This window comes from Camelina sativa, chromosome 9, assembly GCF_000633955.1.
Source record: "Camelina sativa cultivar DH55 chromosome 9, Cs, whole genome shotgun sequence".
In the NCBI taxonomy this organism is placed as follows: Eukaryota; Viridiplantae; Streptophyta; class Magnoliopsida; order Brassicales; family Brassicaceae; genus Camelina; species Camelina sativa.
The window spans coordinates 33,390,273-33,405,416 of NC_025693.1; the positions used below are offsets into that span (position 1 = coordinate 33,390,273).

General features: G+C 36.8%; 5 protein-coding genes and 1 pseudogene across 5 annotated transcripts in view; 2 read left to right on the plus strand and 4 right to left on the minus strand.

The window, feature by feature from the left end:
• Positions 1 to 1,940, plus strand: part of LOC104713841 (putative serine carboxypeptidase-like 23) — a 4,118-nt gene extending 2,178 nt beyond the window's left edge. The window contains exons 2-8 of the mRNA XM_010431053.2: positions 51 to 158; positions 251 to 346; positions 429 to 521; positions 629 to 717; positions 847 to 1,325; positions 1,395 to 1,500; positions 1,576 to 1,940. Coding sequence (XP_010429355.1) covers positions 51 to 158; positions 251 to 346; positions 429 to 521; positions 629 to 717; positions 847 to 1,325; positions 1,395 to 1,500; positions 1,576 to 1,722 — 1,118 coding nt within the window. The 3' untranslated portion in view covers positions 1,723 to 1,940. The remainder of the gene's footprint in view (positions 1 to 50; positions 159 to 250; positions 347 to 428; positions 522 to 628; positions 718 to 846; positions 1,326 to 1,394; positions 1,501 to 1,575) is intronic.
• Positions 1,822 to 3,554, minus strand: LOC104713840 (nucleoid-associated protein At2g24020, chloroplastic). The gene is made up of 7 exons (XM_010431052.2): positions 3,394 to 3,554; positions 3,012 to 3,169; positions 2,787 to 2,887; positions 2,640 to 2,679; positions 2,271 to 2,342; positions 2,114 to 2,170; positions 1,822 to 2,022 (listed from the first exon to the last, which is right to left on the minus strand). Exons 1-7 carry the CDS (start codon positions 3,452 to 3,454, stop codon positions 1,948 to 1,950), a joined length of 564 nt encoding a protein of 187 aa, XP_010429354.1. The 5' UTR covers positions 3,455 to 3,554; the 3' UTR covers positions 1,822 to 1,947.
• Positions 3,836 to 5,801, minus strand: LOC104713842 (annotated as a pseudogene).
• On the plus strand, positions 7,465 to 8,613 carry LOC104713843 (UPF0057 membrane protein At2g24040). The gene is made up of 2 exons (XM_010431055.2): positions 7,465 to 7,635; positions 8,290 to 8,613. The coding sequence occupies exons 1-2, from the start codon at positions 7,546 to 7,548 to the stop codon at positions 8,425 to 8,427; spliced, it is 228 nt and encodes a 75-aa protein (XP_010429357.1). The 5' UTR covers positions 7,465 to 7,545; the 3' UTR covers positions 8,428 to 8,613.
• LOC104715923 (putative F-box/LRR-repeat protein At3g18150) lies at positions 9,332 to 10,287 on the minus strand. The gene has a single exon (XM_010433286.2). The coding sequence runs from the start codon at positions 10,172 to 10,174 to the stop codon at positions 9,332 to 9,334; it is 843 nt and encodes a 280-aa protein (XP_010431588.1). The 5' UTR covers positions 10,175 to 10,287.
• Positions 11,592 to 15,117, minus strand: LOC104713844 (eukaryotic translation initiation factor-like). The gene is made up of 9 exons (XM_010431056.2): positions 14,790 to 15,117; positions 14,461 to 14,520; positions 14,263 to 14,367; positions 14,040 to 14,171; positions 13,846 to 13,943; positions 13,661 to 13,748; positions 13,217 to 13,567; positions 12,873 to 13,115; positions 11,592 to 12,782 (listed from the first exon to the last, which is right to left on the minus strand). Exons 1-9 carry the CDS (start codon positions 14,937 to 14,939, stop codon positions 11,799 to 11,801), a joined length of 2,211 nt encoding a protein of 736 aa, XP_010429358.1. The 5' UTR covers positions 14,940 to 15,117; the 3' UTR covers positions 11,592 to 11,798.

The following is a 15,144-nucleotide window of genomic DNA, read 5'->3' on the forward strand; positions in this document are numbered from 1 at the left end:
TTTGGAATGTAAAGAGTTTACATGTAATGATGTAAGTGAGTTCATCGTAGGACCGGGCTGCTCGTCGATTGGTTATGGAGCTTCCGAGGAAATTGGACCGTTTCGGATCGATAAAACTGGTTCCAATCTCTATCTCAACAAGTTTACGTGGAACACAGGTTACTACTATTCTTTTGTTCTGGAATCTCATCGTTGTACTTGTACAATAATTAATCAACCATACTTTGAACCTGTGATTTGTAATGAATAGAAGCAAACATTTTGTTTCTTGAATCGCCCGCCGGAGTTGGATTTTCATACACTAACACAAGCTCCGATCTTATAGATTCAGGGGACGAACGGACTGGTTAGCTTCACTTCTATTTATTTATGTCTTATCAAGCTTTATTTTGTTATCGAGGTGGCTTATGAAAATTTGAATCTTGCAGCTCAAGAAAATTTGATATTTCTAATCAAGTGGATGTCAAGATTTCCTCAGTACCAATATAGAGATTTCTTCATTGCTGGTGAAAGCTATGCTGGTATGAATACACACACACTCTCTCTCTCTCTTGAGCCATTCAGGATTGATTTGGTTTTTTAAGCTAAGGCAATAGACTAATGTATTTGTAATGTCAATGTATTATAGGGCATTATGTTCCTCAACTTGCTAAAAAGATCTATCTCTACAACAAAGCTTTCAACAACACACCCATCATCAACCTCAAAGGACTCATGGTAAAACTAGCTAGGGTTCTCTTCTATTTATCACATTTCCGAAACCTTCACTCCAAGATTTGTAATAACAAAACAATATAAAGATAAAGATTCATATACCTACTTCTTAATTCATATATTTTTGGACAGGTTGGAAATGGAGATATGGACAAGCATTACGACAGACTAGGAGCAGTCATGTACGCATGGTCACACGCAATGATCTCCGACAGATCCTACAAGTCTGTCCTCAAACACTGCAGCTTCACGACGCATAAAAACTCGGACAAGTGCAGTTGGGCACTCTACTTCGCCACGGTTGTTGAGAGAGGCCAAGTCAATGGGTACAGCATCTACTCACCCTCATGTGTACCACAAACCAACCAGACCAAGTTCCTACATAGACGGCTTTTGGAAGAGGAATACGACCCTTGTACAGAGAACTACTCCGAGATATATTACAACCGTCCTGATGTACAGCGAGCTATGCACGCTAATTTTACCACCATTCCTTATAAGTGGACTACGTGCAATATGGTTTTGAATAAGAACTGGGGAGATTCTGACTTTTCAATGTTGCCAATATACAAGGAACTCATTGCTGTTGGTTTGAGGATCTGGGTGTTTAGGTAATTCATGAAACTAGCTTCAAGTAAAGTACCTTTGGTATCTTTTTAACCACATTTTTTTCAATGCAGTGGCGATACAGACGCAGTTGTTCCAGTGACTGGGACTCGACTTGCTCTCAGCAAACTCAATCTTCCCGTGAAAACTCGTTGGTACCCTTGGTACTCCGAGAAACAGGTAAGTTTCCATCATATTCATACTTTCTTTGCTTATTATGCAGAGCCAATGATTTCACAATGGTGGTGGTGACAGGTGGGAGGATGGACAGAGGTATACGAGGGACTTACCTTTGCAACAGTAAGAGGTGCAGGCCACGAAGTGCCGGTATTACAACCGGAGCGTGCTCTCACTCTTTTAAGATCATTCTTGGCTGGAAAAGAGCTTCCAAGATCTTCTTAGTCACACACAAGACGAGAAAAGGCTCCCTCCAAAAATCTTAAGATGATAGTCTAAGAATGCTTGTATTCGAAGAAGATATATATATATATTGATACATGATGATTAAAGCATGGTATAAAATTGCAATAACGAAAAATATTTTAATGTCTGATCCATAAAAAAAGTACAATGCTCTTTTGCCTCTTCTACCTGTAAAGTTGAATAAGACAACAAAAAAACAGCTTCTTACTTCATTCCTTCGCTGAGGCCTGGTGGCATACCTAAGCTCTGCGCAAGGTCGCTCATTCTTTCTTTCATAGCCTATAAAATTCACAAAAGTTCAATTAGAAGAAATGAAAAGAAACAACTACTTTTTTGTTGCATTGTGATAAATGGTTTGTGGTTGCCTTACCACCACACTCTTGGCATGTGCGTCCTTGTATGCTTCTGTAACAAGTTGTGAAAGTTTCTGCCATAGGAAACATACACAACATGAGTAACCATTTGAGGTAGGTATATATGAGCACACGCTTTGAGTGTTCCATAAAAAGGTAGGTATAGGTACTCACTTCAGAGCCTAATTCCATTGCTGCCTCGGTTATATCAGTACGGATTGGTTGCTGGTTACCTGATAATGTAACCTGTAACATTACCAAAAGGTTTCAGTTAACCTGAATTAGTAACAGAAAAAACAAAGAGTTGATATTGTAGAGTGTGGTTCTTGTCAAATTATCCAAAGACATACAAAACAGAAAGCACCCATTCAATGAAAAAATTGAAAAATGCAAATTTTTTCTGAATTCTCACATCCACCAAGAAGAATCTTTTAGGGAAACAGACTCAAATAAGAACCAGAAGAGACGGTGATGAGTCCTTGATGATAGACTCATAGTTAACTTATTTGATATAAAGGCAGTGTTTGCAGGAGTTTCACTAACCTTGACAAGCTCGCCTTCACAATAACCATCAAACTCAGCGCTGCGAAAATGGAACAAAAGCAAACATCGAAACTCAATACACATAGCAGAGAAACTCGATAAAAATTTTATAAAATTTTGTAATGGTAAAATGCGCAGAAGACTTACGCAGCTAACTCTTTTTGGACACGAACAGCTTCCACTTGAACAACCATTTGAGCTTTCTTCACAGTCTCATACATATTCTGCATATTCCCAAATATCCCTGCCTAGGAAAATATCACACAAGAAGAAACATAAACTCATAAAGTTTTCAATATAAACTTCATCTTCTTGAACACATGACTGAAGCGTAACTGAGACATAACAAATCCAATCTTAATGTATGTATACCTTTGATTGTCCGTCTTCACTGTTGTTATCTTTGTTTCCACCTCCGAATAGTCCAGTCACACGGAGAGACCTGTAACCATTTCTTGACTTGTGCTGATTTGGCCATGTCCTAGTACTACTACTACTACTACCTCTCTGCGATTTCAAGCTCGCATTTCCTGAAATTGAACAAGAACAACAATCGAATTTGCAATCCCAAAAAACACATGTAGATACAAAATTACACTTTCAACTCCTACAAATACGATATTTAAAGTCTAATTACCAAAGATTAATCAAAATTCAGATGAATCCCCAATGCACAACAGAGACATATATACCGAAACCTAAACCGAGAGAGAGAGAGAGAGATTAAAAGTATCGATTTTTAAGAGAGACTGACCATGGGAGGAAGGAAAGAGCAAAGATTTGGTGAAATTGGTGGTTGCAGCCATAGACGCCATTGTTATTATACGAAAGAGAGAAGAAGAAGAAGGGGTTTCTGAAATTCGAAGAAGAAGATAAAACCGAAAGCTAATTTTTTCCGAACTACTTTACGCTTCTGTGTGTTGCTGAAGCTCTTAACCAGTGATTTAACGCCACGTCACCTAACTCTTTTTGAGCTTTTAGATTGGTTTTGTACTAATGGCTAGTGACGTCACAAAATAGCGATTGATCCAAAGTTTCTAGATGCAAAAGTATATTGCGAGAAGATCTATACATTGGAGTGTACTATTTTTGGAGTCAGCCAAGATCTGACCCAACACTTGAAATGCCCCTAAATAAACCATATTGGAATTGGACCTTTGCCTAGGCAATAGGCATGCTTTAGTAGTCAATGCCCATTATGACATGAAAGAAGACATATATCAATCAACTTGTACAGTTTACATGATAAGACAACCATTGTGGTCTAAAGACACTTATGCTTGTCACTAAACATTCCCAATCTTACTTGAAAACAAAAAAAGCTCATGATTCATGGCTCTGATTCCTCTCAGCCATTATGTGTTGTCATGACCTAACAAAGTTAACAATCTTCTGTGACTTGAGCAAGCAATGAATCTTTACCTTCTGTATCATCCATCGCTAGAGAAACTGATATGACTTGACCAAGCAATGAACCTTCACCTTCTGTATGATCCATTACTAGAGAAACTGATTCTTTCTCCCCTGGATCAGCAGCACTCACTGGGACTGTAATGGGTTTACGTTTCTCTTTCTCAACCAAAGCCAAGTGTTTCTTCCCAAGCCTATGATTCCTCATCGTCGTCTCAGAATTTGCATGAATATTACAAGTGCTGCACCAAATCGTTACCTTCTTTTTCTTCTCACCTTCTTCTGTCTTCTTTCCCGTTGTTTCAATTCCTGAAATGGCTTCTGATTGTGGCGCTGTACCGGAAGCAGGAGTTAAAGAGGTTGAAGCAGCCTCATTCTGTTGTGTAACAGCAGCCTCAGGTGCTTCACTCTGTTGTGAAACAGCAGCCTTATGCTTTTTACCAAACTCATGATCCCTCATGACTGTTTGACAAAAGGTTCCAACTTTACAAATGTCACACCAAAACTTAAAGCTTCTTCTTAGTTTGCTTTCTACTTGCTTTTTCGAAGAGACTATTTCTCCCGTTTCCACAGACATCGTCTTGGCTTCCAAGACTGCTGCTTCTTTTGCTTTGTGCCTTTTCCCTTTAACATGTTTGTTCAAACCAGTTTGATGATGAGTATCCTCTGCTTTACGCTTTTCTCCTACAGGATCAGCACTAGCCTGCAATAGTAATCAAAGAGAACACACATGAAACAAAAGACCAATGTGTGTGGATGGATAGAAACGATGAGATAACCACTTGTAGTAAATATAAGAACAACAAGAAAGAACAATCATTTAAAGCACTTACCAGTACAATCAACTTCTCTTTGTTAGACTCCAAAACTGATGTACCGGTAGCCTCAGGCATTTTCTGGAGTTGAGGCAAATGCATGGTACCAACACTATCGTCTTTACCCTTTCCTCCTATAGTGTCAGTCCTATTCTGCAAATAGAGTAATCAAAAGAGAACACATATGGAAACAAAGGCTGATTATAATCAATCCTTTCAAAATATAAGATGCTGCACTAACATAGTCCAGTACTTACCAACACAATCAACTTCTCTTTATTAGAATCCAAAACTGATGTTCCGGTAGTAGTAGCCTCATGCATTGGTTGGAGTGAAGGAAATTGCATCGTTGGTGATGTAACTAAACCGTTGTACAACATAGGACTGAACAAGCAGTTGTTCTGATTCTGATTTGAAAGCTTCCTTTGATTGATCCACATAGTTATCTTTTCTTCAAACGACATCCCAGTCTCAGCCACTCGTCTTTTCGCCATTTCTCTCTCGATAGACATCTCTTGTAAAACCTCGGCTATAAGCTCTCTCTTTCTGGCAGCTTCTGCGATAATGATCTCTTGACGGATTTGCTCCTTCTCAATCTCTCTTTGAATCGCTTCCCTAACTTGATCATCCTCACTTGATCCTAAAGAAGTTATATAATTCGAATTGTTACTGTTCATACACTCAACAAAATCAACATCTATATACAATCGCATGACCGGGAGATTCAAATCAAATCAAATCATAGTAATGTTCTCCGACGGGGATACAGGGGCGACAGAACAGTTACAAAACGAGAGATTGAATGAACAGTAACAACACCTGGGATGGATCGCGGCGGCGGGAAGAAAGAGGAGTTTGGTAACGGAGACTGAGATGGTGCAGTGTCTGTCGAAGGAGGTGGTCGATCAGTGTCGATGGCTCTGTATCTGAATTCCATTCACAATTTTCAAAATTTTGTGGGGGAGAGGGAGAGAGAGAGAGAAGCAGAGCAAAAGAGGGTTTTGTTTTGTTATCTCTTTTTTATGGTTTGGTTTGGTCGGGTCCCTTTTCTTATAGTAAAAGAGAACAGTTTTTTTTTCTTCTTCTTCTTTTGTAAACCTTGAGGGTAATTTTGTAAATAATTGTTAAGAGATTTTTTCCTACTAAGTTTAAGGAATTTAATTTTCAAGTCATGTTTTTCAATCTTTGGCAGATTCCTTAACTTTTATGAATGAGGTTTCTAAATAAATTCGTTTGTAATGTAATACTTAAGCCTAATAAAATTCCCTATAGATTAATTAATTTATTAGAGATTTCCTATTATGTTAGTTTAGGTGTGGATCGATTGATTTCATTCGTTTGTTGTTTGAGAGTTTTGTCGCTGACTTTTAGCCTTCATCTCGTTTCGTTGAGATAAATTTATACTAGTGGTTTCATTCATTATAGGCGGATTCATTTTTTTGTTGGTTGAGATTATCGCTCCCATCAGTTTTCTATCGGTTAAGACTCCCTCTATTTGTAGGTTTTCTATCGGTTGACGACATTGTTTGGCTTGATTAAGGACTTAACGTTTGCTTCTCTTGTTTCAGTTTTTTTTTTTTTTTAATGTTTGTTTATCTCGCCATTTAGAATCATAATTTTCCCTTGTTTTACTTTGTCGGCTTTCATTCTTTCGTAACAGATTACTTTTTCTTACAATTTTTGGTAAAGTTTTTGTGATTAGTAAAAATTGAAAGTTGTATGAGTTGTAACGCTTTGATTTTGTCACCAATCAAAGCCATTATATGTTGTGAGCTTTTAGTTTTTGGGAGTTACATAAATAATCTACTCGTAGTTGATAAATTAAGAATTGAATTTATATTCGTATACACTCTTTGGCGGACTTCTCTATATAAGATCAAATACCTTACTAGAGATTTGACTAGTGTGGTACTAGTTTATAATTTATTTCTATTCCGAAATTAGATTTTTATATATAAATTAAATTATATCATAATCCCTTTGAAATAGACAAAAAAAAAAAAAAAAAAATCTAATTTGAAAGGGATTATGACTCTCTGTAAATTAGATTTAACTTATATGATATATACACTGTTTTGGTTATTTCTAATTTACAGAGAGTCCTAATTCCTTTGAAATAACTAATTTTTTATCTCTTAATCTCATCAAACAATATAATTAGCTGCTAAAATAAAAATTTATTTTTAGTTTTCGTTCAATAACTATGTATTTCGTTCAATAACTATGTAGTATTGAAGTTTTGTATTTAAATTAAAATATTTTACAAACATAAGTGTATATATATATAATATATAATTGCTTTGTATTAATAAAATAGTTTCCACGTAAATTTTCTAATAATTTTTATAACTAATTAATACTAGTGTTTTTTCTTTTCTTTTTTTCCCAGGGGAAATCGAGAAAGAATAACGTGTACGTAGTCGTACAAAGCTTCCGTGAGTCAACCAATAAAATGACGCCAAGAATAATAAACGTTAACAACGAACCGTAGGATATAAAAAATCCCTCTAAATGAACGGTGAAGATCTCGCGTTTACACCTGTACCATAATTATTAGATTTGACGTTCGCTGTATGCAACGACTTAAAAAAAACCTATATTTGTGGTCTTTGTTTCGTGAAGCTTCTCTTTTCTTCTTCTTTTAAGTCATCAAATCTGATCTCATCTCTTGTGAATTAATAATGGCGAGTAGTTGCGAGCTTTGCTGCGAGATCATCATCGCCATCCTTCTTCCTCCTGTTGGAGTTTGTCTCAGGCATGGCTGCTGCACTGTAAGTTCCATTTCTCTCTCTCAAATTCATCAAAATTAGGAATTCAGATCTCTAATCCGCCGTAGCTTAATCTCTGAAATTTCTCTTCTTGTTGTTTCGGATATCGAATCACGATGGTTTAAAAATCGATTTGATTGCGGTTATAGATTGATTCGGAACCAATCTATAAGATGTTTGATTGGAGATGAATTACTGATATAAGTGTTTTAGATTTGAATAGAGTTTTAAAAATTTTAAATGTTATGTAGAATCTGTTTTATTAAATCAAGATTTTGTTAAACTCTGTTTGGGTTATTGGATTCAAACTTTTATAAATTCATTAAAAGTTTTGTGTTATTCAATTATTATGTTATTGGTTTATGATTTTAGACATTTTCTTTACAAAATAAAGTCATAGAAAGTATCACAAAAATACAGGATTGTTTGGAAGACTTTACTAAATATTAGAAAACTAATCAACAAAACTCTCTATCAATCTTTAACAATTTTTCACTTATTCAATTTTAATGATTTTTTTGAACTCTTCAAAAATCTTCATAAATTAGAATCCAATCTTTCTAAAAAAAAAAGCACTAATAAAGGGGCTAGAAAATAAAATATAGAAATTTTTTTTTATAACTTGTGATCTTTTTGTTTGTTTGTTTAATTTTGTAGGTTGAGTTCTTCATTTGTTTGGTACTAACTTGCTTAGGGTACCTACCGGGAATAATATACGCGATTTACGCTATTTTGTTCTTGCACCGGGATGAGTACTTTGATGAATACAGACGCCCAATCTACTATGTTGCTTGACCTTGTGATTCTGATTCATCCAATGAAGCTTCATTTAAATTTAGTTGATGATCTAAAGTATATTTTACAGCTACATGATTTTCATATTATTATTTTTTGACATCTACAAATTTCCATTTATCATGAAATAGGAAAATGTTATAACTTATAAGAATCAAAACACGTTGATTTTTGGTTAAAAATTGAGTGAACCAGCCTCAACCATAAAAAAATCGCAAGTCCACCATACTATCATAATTCTCACTCTTTTTTTTTTTGTATCACATATGATTACTTTTATAACTTCTATGGAAAAATTACTTTTCTTCCTTTAAAGAAAACATTGTTTAAAAAAAAATCAAAATAAGTGATATCAGGTAATTTATATATAAAAAAAAAAAAACAGAATAGCCTACCGAAACCCTATGATTGCCCACTCGTCAGATGTTTTGGGCTTGGTTGAGAACACAATGGTTGAAACCCTATGATTTCCCCAATCGTTCTTGTGAGAAAGTGTGCGAACCAGCCTTTTAAAATCTCTTGCTTTAAGGTAACGGTCTTCCAAGTGTACGATCATTTTCTCTAATCTCTTTGTGTTTTCCAGCAAAAGTTCCATGAATGAAGCCAAGTGCTTTGACTCTACATCCCAACGGGACTTGTTCCGAAATATATCTTTTGACCGTTGCAAGCATTGATCCGGATTTGAGTCTAGCGAATCCAAGTGTCTATCAATATGCTTCCCCTGCTCAACGGCAAAAAAAAAACTTGGTTCTTAGATTATTCAAAATTTCAAACTCAACAATAGTTTAAAATGGTCAAGAAGATTAAAAAAGGTTTATGGTAAATAAACGTACCAGCATTGTTTCGCAAGTTCTTGTGTGTATTGTTAGCTTCTTTAGATCAGGTGAGTTTTGTAACACTCGTTTTACAGCAGGAGGAATAACAAACTGGAACATCGGAAAAGGATCACCACGAAGCTCCGCAAAGATGAGACATCAACTAAAGTACATGGAAACTGAGAGTTTCTCAATATGAGACGATGGATATGTGGTGCCACAATTTGCATTGGATCTGGACCAGACAAGTTGCGGACAACATGTAATGTTCTCAGACGCAGCCATTTGCTGAGATCAAGAACCCTCAGTTCATCACAGAGATGCAATGTTAAGCTTTCGAGGACAGGACAACCAGATAGAAACTTAGCCAGGGATTCATCAGAGAGACTACAACAACGCAATGACAGCTTCTTCAAAGATATCCAAGACACAGAGCGTATAGGGATCATATTAGCATAATAGAACTCAAAGGTGAGTTGCTTGACAGAGGTATTGATGTAAAAGAATTCAGGAATATCATACTTGTCAAGCAAGTTTGCTACGATTTTCAGGGACATATTCTCCACGTTGCGGGACATGGCCAACTCGATCCAACTGTTAAGTTGTGGAATATGGTGGATCTCGCGGGCTCGGATGTTCAAATCCATCATCTTGGGAGCTGTATAACGATCTTGGGTTTTGTAATACAAAGCAGCGTTAAGTGTGCTACCATTAATGAAGGAGAGTGAAGGTGTGTCGCACCAGACATACCTCCATCGCCTGGACAAGAGGCAAGTTGTGATGGCTAGTTTGGTCGGAATAAAGCAGAGAATATGTTGAAGGATCACATCGGGTAGAGAGCTGATTAAGTCTACTTCTCCTTTGATTTTGCAACGGCGATCGTATCGGCAACTAGGGACTCTTACACCGGCGGTGAGGTTGTCCTCCGCCATCTTTAATTTATCAAAAGCTAATTTGCAATTTTTTTAGGGTTTTGTTTTTATTTGTTTAGAACTTTAGATTTAAATTAAAATCCAAATAAACCAGAAATAATTAGCTTTTTGTCCAATAAAATAAAAATAAACCAGAAACCTATAAGGCTATAATAAACCAGAAAATCCAACTAAATAAAATCAAACCAAAAACATAAAAAAAAAAATCTGATCGATAAGTTTCTAAATCAAAAATCTGCTGCGAAACCATATATATTTTGTTGGTACTAAGAACAATAAGTAATTTGCACAAGTTTTTTTTTTTTTTTTTTTTTGCGATTAGAGACTAACAATTTTACGTTGCAACGGCATATGAACATAGATTAAGAATGCAAGGCTTTGTCAATTACACAATACAAACCACAAGATTAGGACAAGATAAAATTAGATAACACTTTTACTCACTTTGAAATTATTATAACATGCTTTTGCAACCAACCAAATATAATATAGTATTTAGAACGAGAAGAAAATCAATAGCACATAACTAAGAAGAGCAGTTCCAAAACTACATAAGCTCAACAGAGGAGAAGATCGACGGTTGGATGATGATGGGATGAATATAGGAATAATCCCTTTTCTTTTAACGAAAATGTGAAGATTGTTGTCGTTTCCAGCGCCGTGTTCCACAAGTTTCCTATCATCATTGTGATCTGATAGAATAGGATGTGATTGGATGGTTAATAGGAAGATGATCAAGAAACAATAAACAAGTACGGAAGATCTCATTTGCATTTTTGAACTTGTACCTAATTCAAAAAGATTTTTGAATCTGTTTTCTGAAAAAGAATAAGTTTATGAAAAAATGTATACTTGTGTCAACGAGTGATGCCGTGATGGGGCTTTATAATCCCATCAGTGGTAGGTACTTCTTTGTTAAAACATAGATAATACAACTCAATTACAGATAAGATTTTAGTAATTCGAGTTGTGAGTGGCATGTCATAATTTTTAAGGTTGACTCGAGAATATTAGTTTTGTATATGGGTAATGGTACTACCATTATACAAGTATATCTGAGCTCTGTTTCAACGATGATTAAAAATTAATCAAGGTCTGCATCTCAGATTTAATAGAGTATTAACGTCAACGATTAATATTTATATTAAGTTGTTGTACCTTTAAGAACCTTTCTAATATACTAATTGAGCTGCCAATTCTCTTGTAGTTTTGTTGAATGCGAATAGATTTACGAACGATATACTTGTCTAATACATGCAAAGTTACTAAGTTATACATCCTCAAAGCTTTTACAGTTCGAAAGTGTTATGATCTACAAATTCTAGTCAATGTTGGTGGTACTGTTATAGCTAATGGTGTTAAACCATCTAAAAGCAGAAAGTGATATTGTAGAGAATTTGATAAGCTTTTTTAGCAATAAAATAACAAATGTAACTTTCTTTTTTTTCTCACCCTGAAATGTTTCAAAACTCAAGATGAACGAAAAAAACACGAGAGGTAAACAAAGCTGAACCAAATCGTCCAAGTATATGATATTAACTCAAAACCTTTATAAAGAAAAATTGATTCAGACTACTCTCCAAGTAAAAGTTTTAAGAACTTCTTCGCTTGCGATTCGAATAGACTATCCTGATGGACTCTCGCTAGCCTCGCTAATACACTTTGAAGCCGCCTCAAGCACGATAGTTCTGAACCACTCATCTTCCATCTTCTTCAGAACCTCTCCTACAAAGTCGAATTCCAAGGCTTTAGCTGAGACCAACTCCCCTAAGATCTCTCCAAAGCTCTTTGGTGCTTTTGGCAGATCGATTCCAATGTCATCCAACATTGAACCGTAGAGCAAACAACCCGCCCCTAAGTCTTCACATGTTAGCACATTCTTGGAGATGAGATGTTTCAAGAGTTTGGCAATTGGTTCAACCAACGGAGGGTTTTTCTCTAGACCGAGTGAGATGGCTTCCTTGACTAGCTCCGGGTGGTAAGATGGAGATTTCAGTTCCTCAACACATTGCAATGCCTCACCCAATAAACGAACACTGAAATATTCTTCAAGAAGCGACTTGGTTTTTCTTTCGAGCTCTCCTGCGTTCAGGCTATTAGCCAGAGGAGCCGCCTGTGGCTGAGGCTGTGGCTGAGCTTGAGACCGTGGTAACGGCTTCTCAACAGTTGGAATGGGTTTAGAGGCTTGAGGAGCTGAGCTAGAACCGTTACCTTGCAAAAGAGCACTTGGTCTACCACCACCATTAAGGAGGCCTCCACTGCCCTGAGGAAGAAGCCTTGAGTTGACTGAGAACGACTTGTTGATAGCAGGAGGAGGCTGAACACGCGGCTGCTGCACTGTTTGTCTATTCCCTCTGGGCATGGATCTGGTCCGTTGTATTTCCCAGCCGCCTTCATCAATAGGCATCTTCATAGCACCAGGCATGCCAGGCATCATTCCTCCAGTACCAGGACGGCCAAAGATGCTTCCAGAGCCAATACTGTCCGCTGCACCAGAAGCCGCAGCACGGTTGTTGTTGTTGTTTCTCATACTTGCCATTGCACCCGGACGCAACCCAAGATTTCTCTCTGCCTCAGAATGGATTTCAGTGATCTTCTTTGCTTTCACCTGCACAGTAAACAACACGTAAGCACAACTCTGAGAGAACTAAAGACTGATGGTTATTAAAGGTTTGAGATGGAATGATAAAAATCTTACCTCCTCACGCCTCGGTACCCATTTGTTACGTCGAAGATCAATAACGTTTTGGACCATAAATTTAAGACGAAGCTCTAGTAGAGGATGCATTGCTAGATCCTTCAGCCTGCCAAAGTACGTATCGTTTATACCTCGAGATCGTGGATTCTCTTCAAGTTGCTTCCCAATGGTTACAAAAAATTGGCAAAGAGCTTCAACATCTCCCTCAGCTGGGCAAGCTTTACTGTCTTCTCCTAAAAGCTCCTGTGTTACAAAAATTTCAAGTTCAATGAGCTCTCTACAAGGCTACAATATAAGAATATGCGGAATGTAAATAAACAAGAAACATAGGTCATAATACATACTTGGACAATGTGATGAGTTATCTTATCAGGCACCATCTTTTGCTTTAGAAGTTCTCCAATAAGACGAATATTTCCAAGTGTCCTGAGCTTCACCATTCTCTCCTTATCCATTCTTTCCATTTCTTGGTCTGGATTGGTCATCTTTCTGATTTCTTCCTTCAGTGCGGTGGCACCCTCAAACGCCTCTTGGCAGTTATTTAAAAGGAGTCTTTTAAAAGTCACTTCTTTGCCACCAGGTTCCTCAGGTGGAAACGAAGGAAGCTTTCCGTTAATATCAAAACACAAACGAGCGTACATCTCGCAGAACGTAGGCTGCAGTATAGCATTCTCAAAAATCAGCTGTATCACTCCCTGCAAATCAAAAGGTAAAGAGCAAATCAATACCATGAAGAGAAACAGAGAATCACAACAGCAGAAAAAATCAGGAATTAAAAAAAAACAAACCTTTAGGATATCAGCAGAAGTGATGCCAGCATCAATCAATTGACCTTTAAGAAGCTCGTACTTCTCCGGGGTAAGCTTGTTCAGAATACTGCAGAGAAATCATAATCAGTCAGAATATATATACACCACAATTAACTTCAAGGACAAAAGCTGAAAACACTAATATTAGTTTGTTGACAATATACCCTTTGACGTTTTTGAGGACTCGGTCTTTATCTGAAAGAGCTCCTCTTTTAGCTGACCATGGGACTTCTGCTTTAACCAGCACAGGGGCAGGACCAGACTGTTTTCACAAGATGATCATCACCGTTAGCAAGAAGAGAAAACTAGTAAAAACAGCATGCCAACAACAAGTAACAAGTGACGGAAAAAAACTTACCCATTGAGATGTATTTTTAGCTTCGCGAGAGTCGTCTCTTACCCATTCTTTACCAGAGGTTGGAACCGGCGCACGAGTATGCCAGTCACGGGTATCAGGCTGGGAATAACGATTCTGTGTCTGGTTTGTTGGCTGAAAAGAACCAAAAACAAGAATGTGATTAAGAAAAACAAAAAGGTCTGCAAAGAATTACAAAAGAGAGAAAGATCAAACAAACACTCACTTTACTCTCGGCTGCACGATTCCCCCAACTCTGATCTTCGCCAAAAAGCTCAACTGCGATTTCCTTACAGCGTCTTAGGATATCATCAGAGACTTGAACCGACTCCTATTAAAGAAAACATAACGATGAGTGATTTGTTTCACAAGGAACAGAAACACAAAGCCAAGTTAACATATGAAATAGGGTTAAATTCACTACCTGTTTGACCTGAAGCAACTGCTCTCGGCTAAACTTCACACGTTCACCAGAATTTTCTCTCTACGAAAAAACAAAACAAAAAATTTCAATTACACAACATAAAGTATCAATCTTTGTCCCACATTCAAATTTCAACAATCGTAAAGAAAAAAAACCCAAAAAGATCCAAACTTTTTTTCATAATTCGATTCATAATCACGGAAACGAATCAAACCCTACAATTTATACAGCTTGTTCAAACTCAAATTCGCGGAAAAAAAAAACAAACCCATGAAATCAAATCAAGGAGAAGAAAAAAAAACAGAGGATTATGATTAGGTGAATTTTACCTTGACGGGAATAAGGGTTTCACCGGTACCACCGCCATTGGTAAGATCAAAGGAAGAAGAGGAGCTAAAGCGAGGAACGAAAAGCCTCTTTCCACCGCCGCCACCGCCGGGTCTCAAGCTCAAAATCGATGATTCACCTTGTTGTTGCATTACTCTGTTTTTTCTCTGTTCGCGATTAGGAAGATTCAATAAAAATATAAAATAAAAAAGTGATTTTTTTTCTTTTTTGCAGATAGATAGATAGAGGAGAGAGCTATATAGTGTTTATATATGTGTATTGACGGTAGAGAAAGATTAAAGAATCACTCCTTTTCCTTTTTGTTTTTGGAAGCTGTGTGTTCTATATTTTTTTTTT

Bases quoted from the DNA above. Each gene is read 5' to 3' on its own strand.
- LOC104713844 (XM_010431056.2), bottom strand. From the start codon at position 14,939: ATGCAACAACAAGGTGAATCATCGATTTTGAGCTTGAGACCCGGCGGT. The intron at 14,172-14,262 runs GTGAGTGTTTGT...GGTTCTTTTCAG, and splicing joins ATCGTGCAGCCGAGAGTAAA to CCAACAAACCAGACACAGAA. The intron at 13,116-13,216 runs GTATGTATTATG...TTTGTAACACAG, and splicing joins TAACTCATCACATTGTCCAA to GAGCTTTTAGGAGAAGACAG.
- LOC104713843 (XM_010431055.2), top strand. From the start codon at position 7,546: ATGGCGAGTAGTTGCGAGCTTTGCTGCGAGATCATCATCGCCATCCTT. The intron at 7,636-8,289 runs GTAAGTTCCATT...TTAATTTTGTAG, and splicing joins TCAGGCATGGCTGCTGCACT to GTTGAGTTCTTCATTTGTTT.
- LOC104715923 (XM_010433286.2), bottom strand. From the start codon at position 10,174: ATGGCGGAGGACAACCTCACCGCCGGTGTAAGAGTCCCTAGTTGCCGA.
- LOC104713840 (XM_010431052.2), bottom strand. From the start codon at position 3,454: ATGGCGTCTATGGCTGCAACCACCAATTTCACCAAATCTTTGCTCTTT. The intron at 2,888-3,011 runs GTATACATACAT...ATATTTTCCTAG, and splicing joins GTGAAGACGGACAATCAAAG to GCAGGGATATTTGGGAATAT. The intron at 2,023-2,113 runs GTAAGGCAACCA...TGAATTTTATAG, and splicing joins CACATGCCAAGAGTGTGGTG to GCTATGAAAGAAAGAATGAG.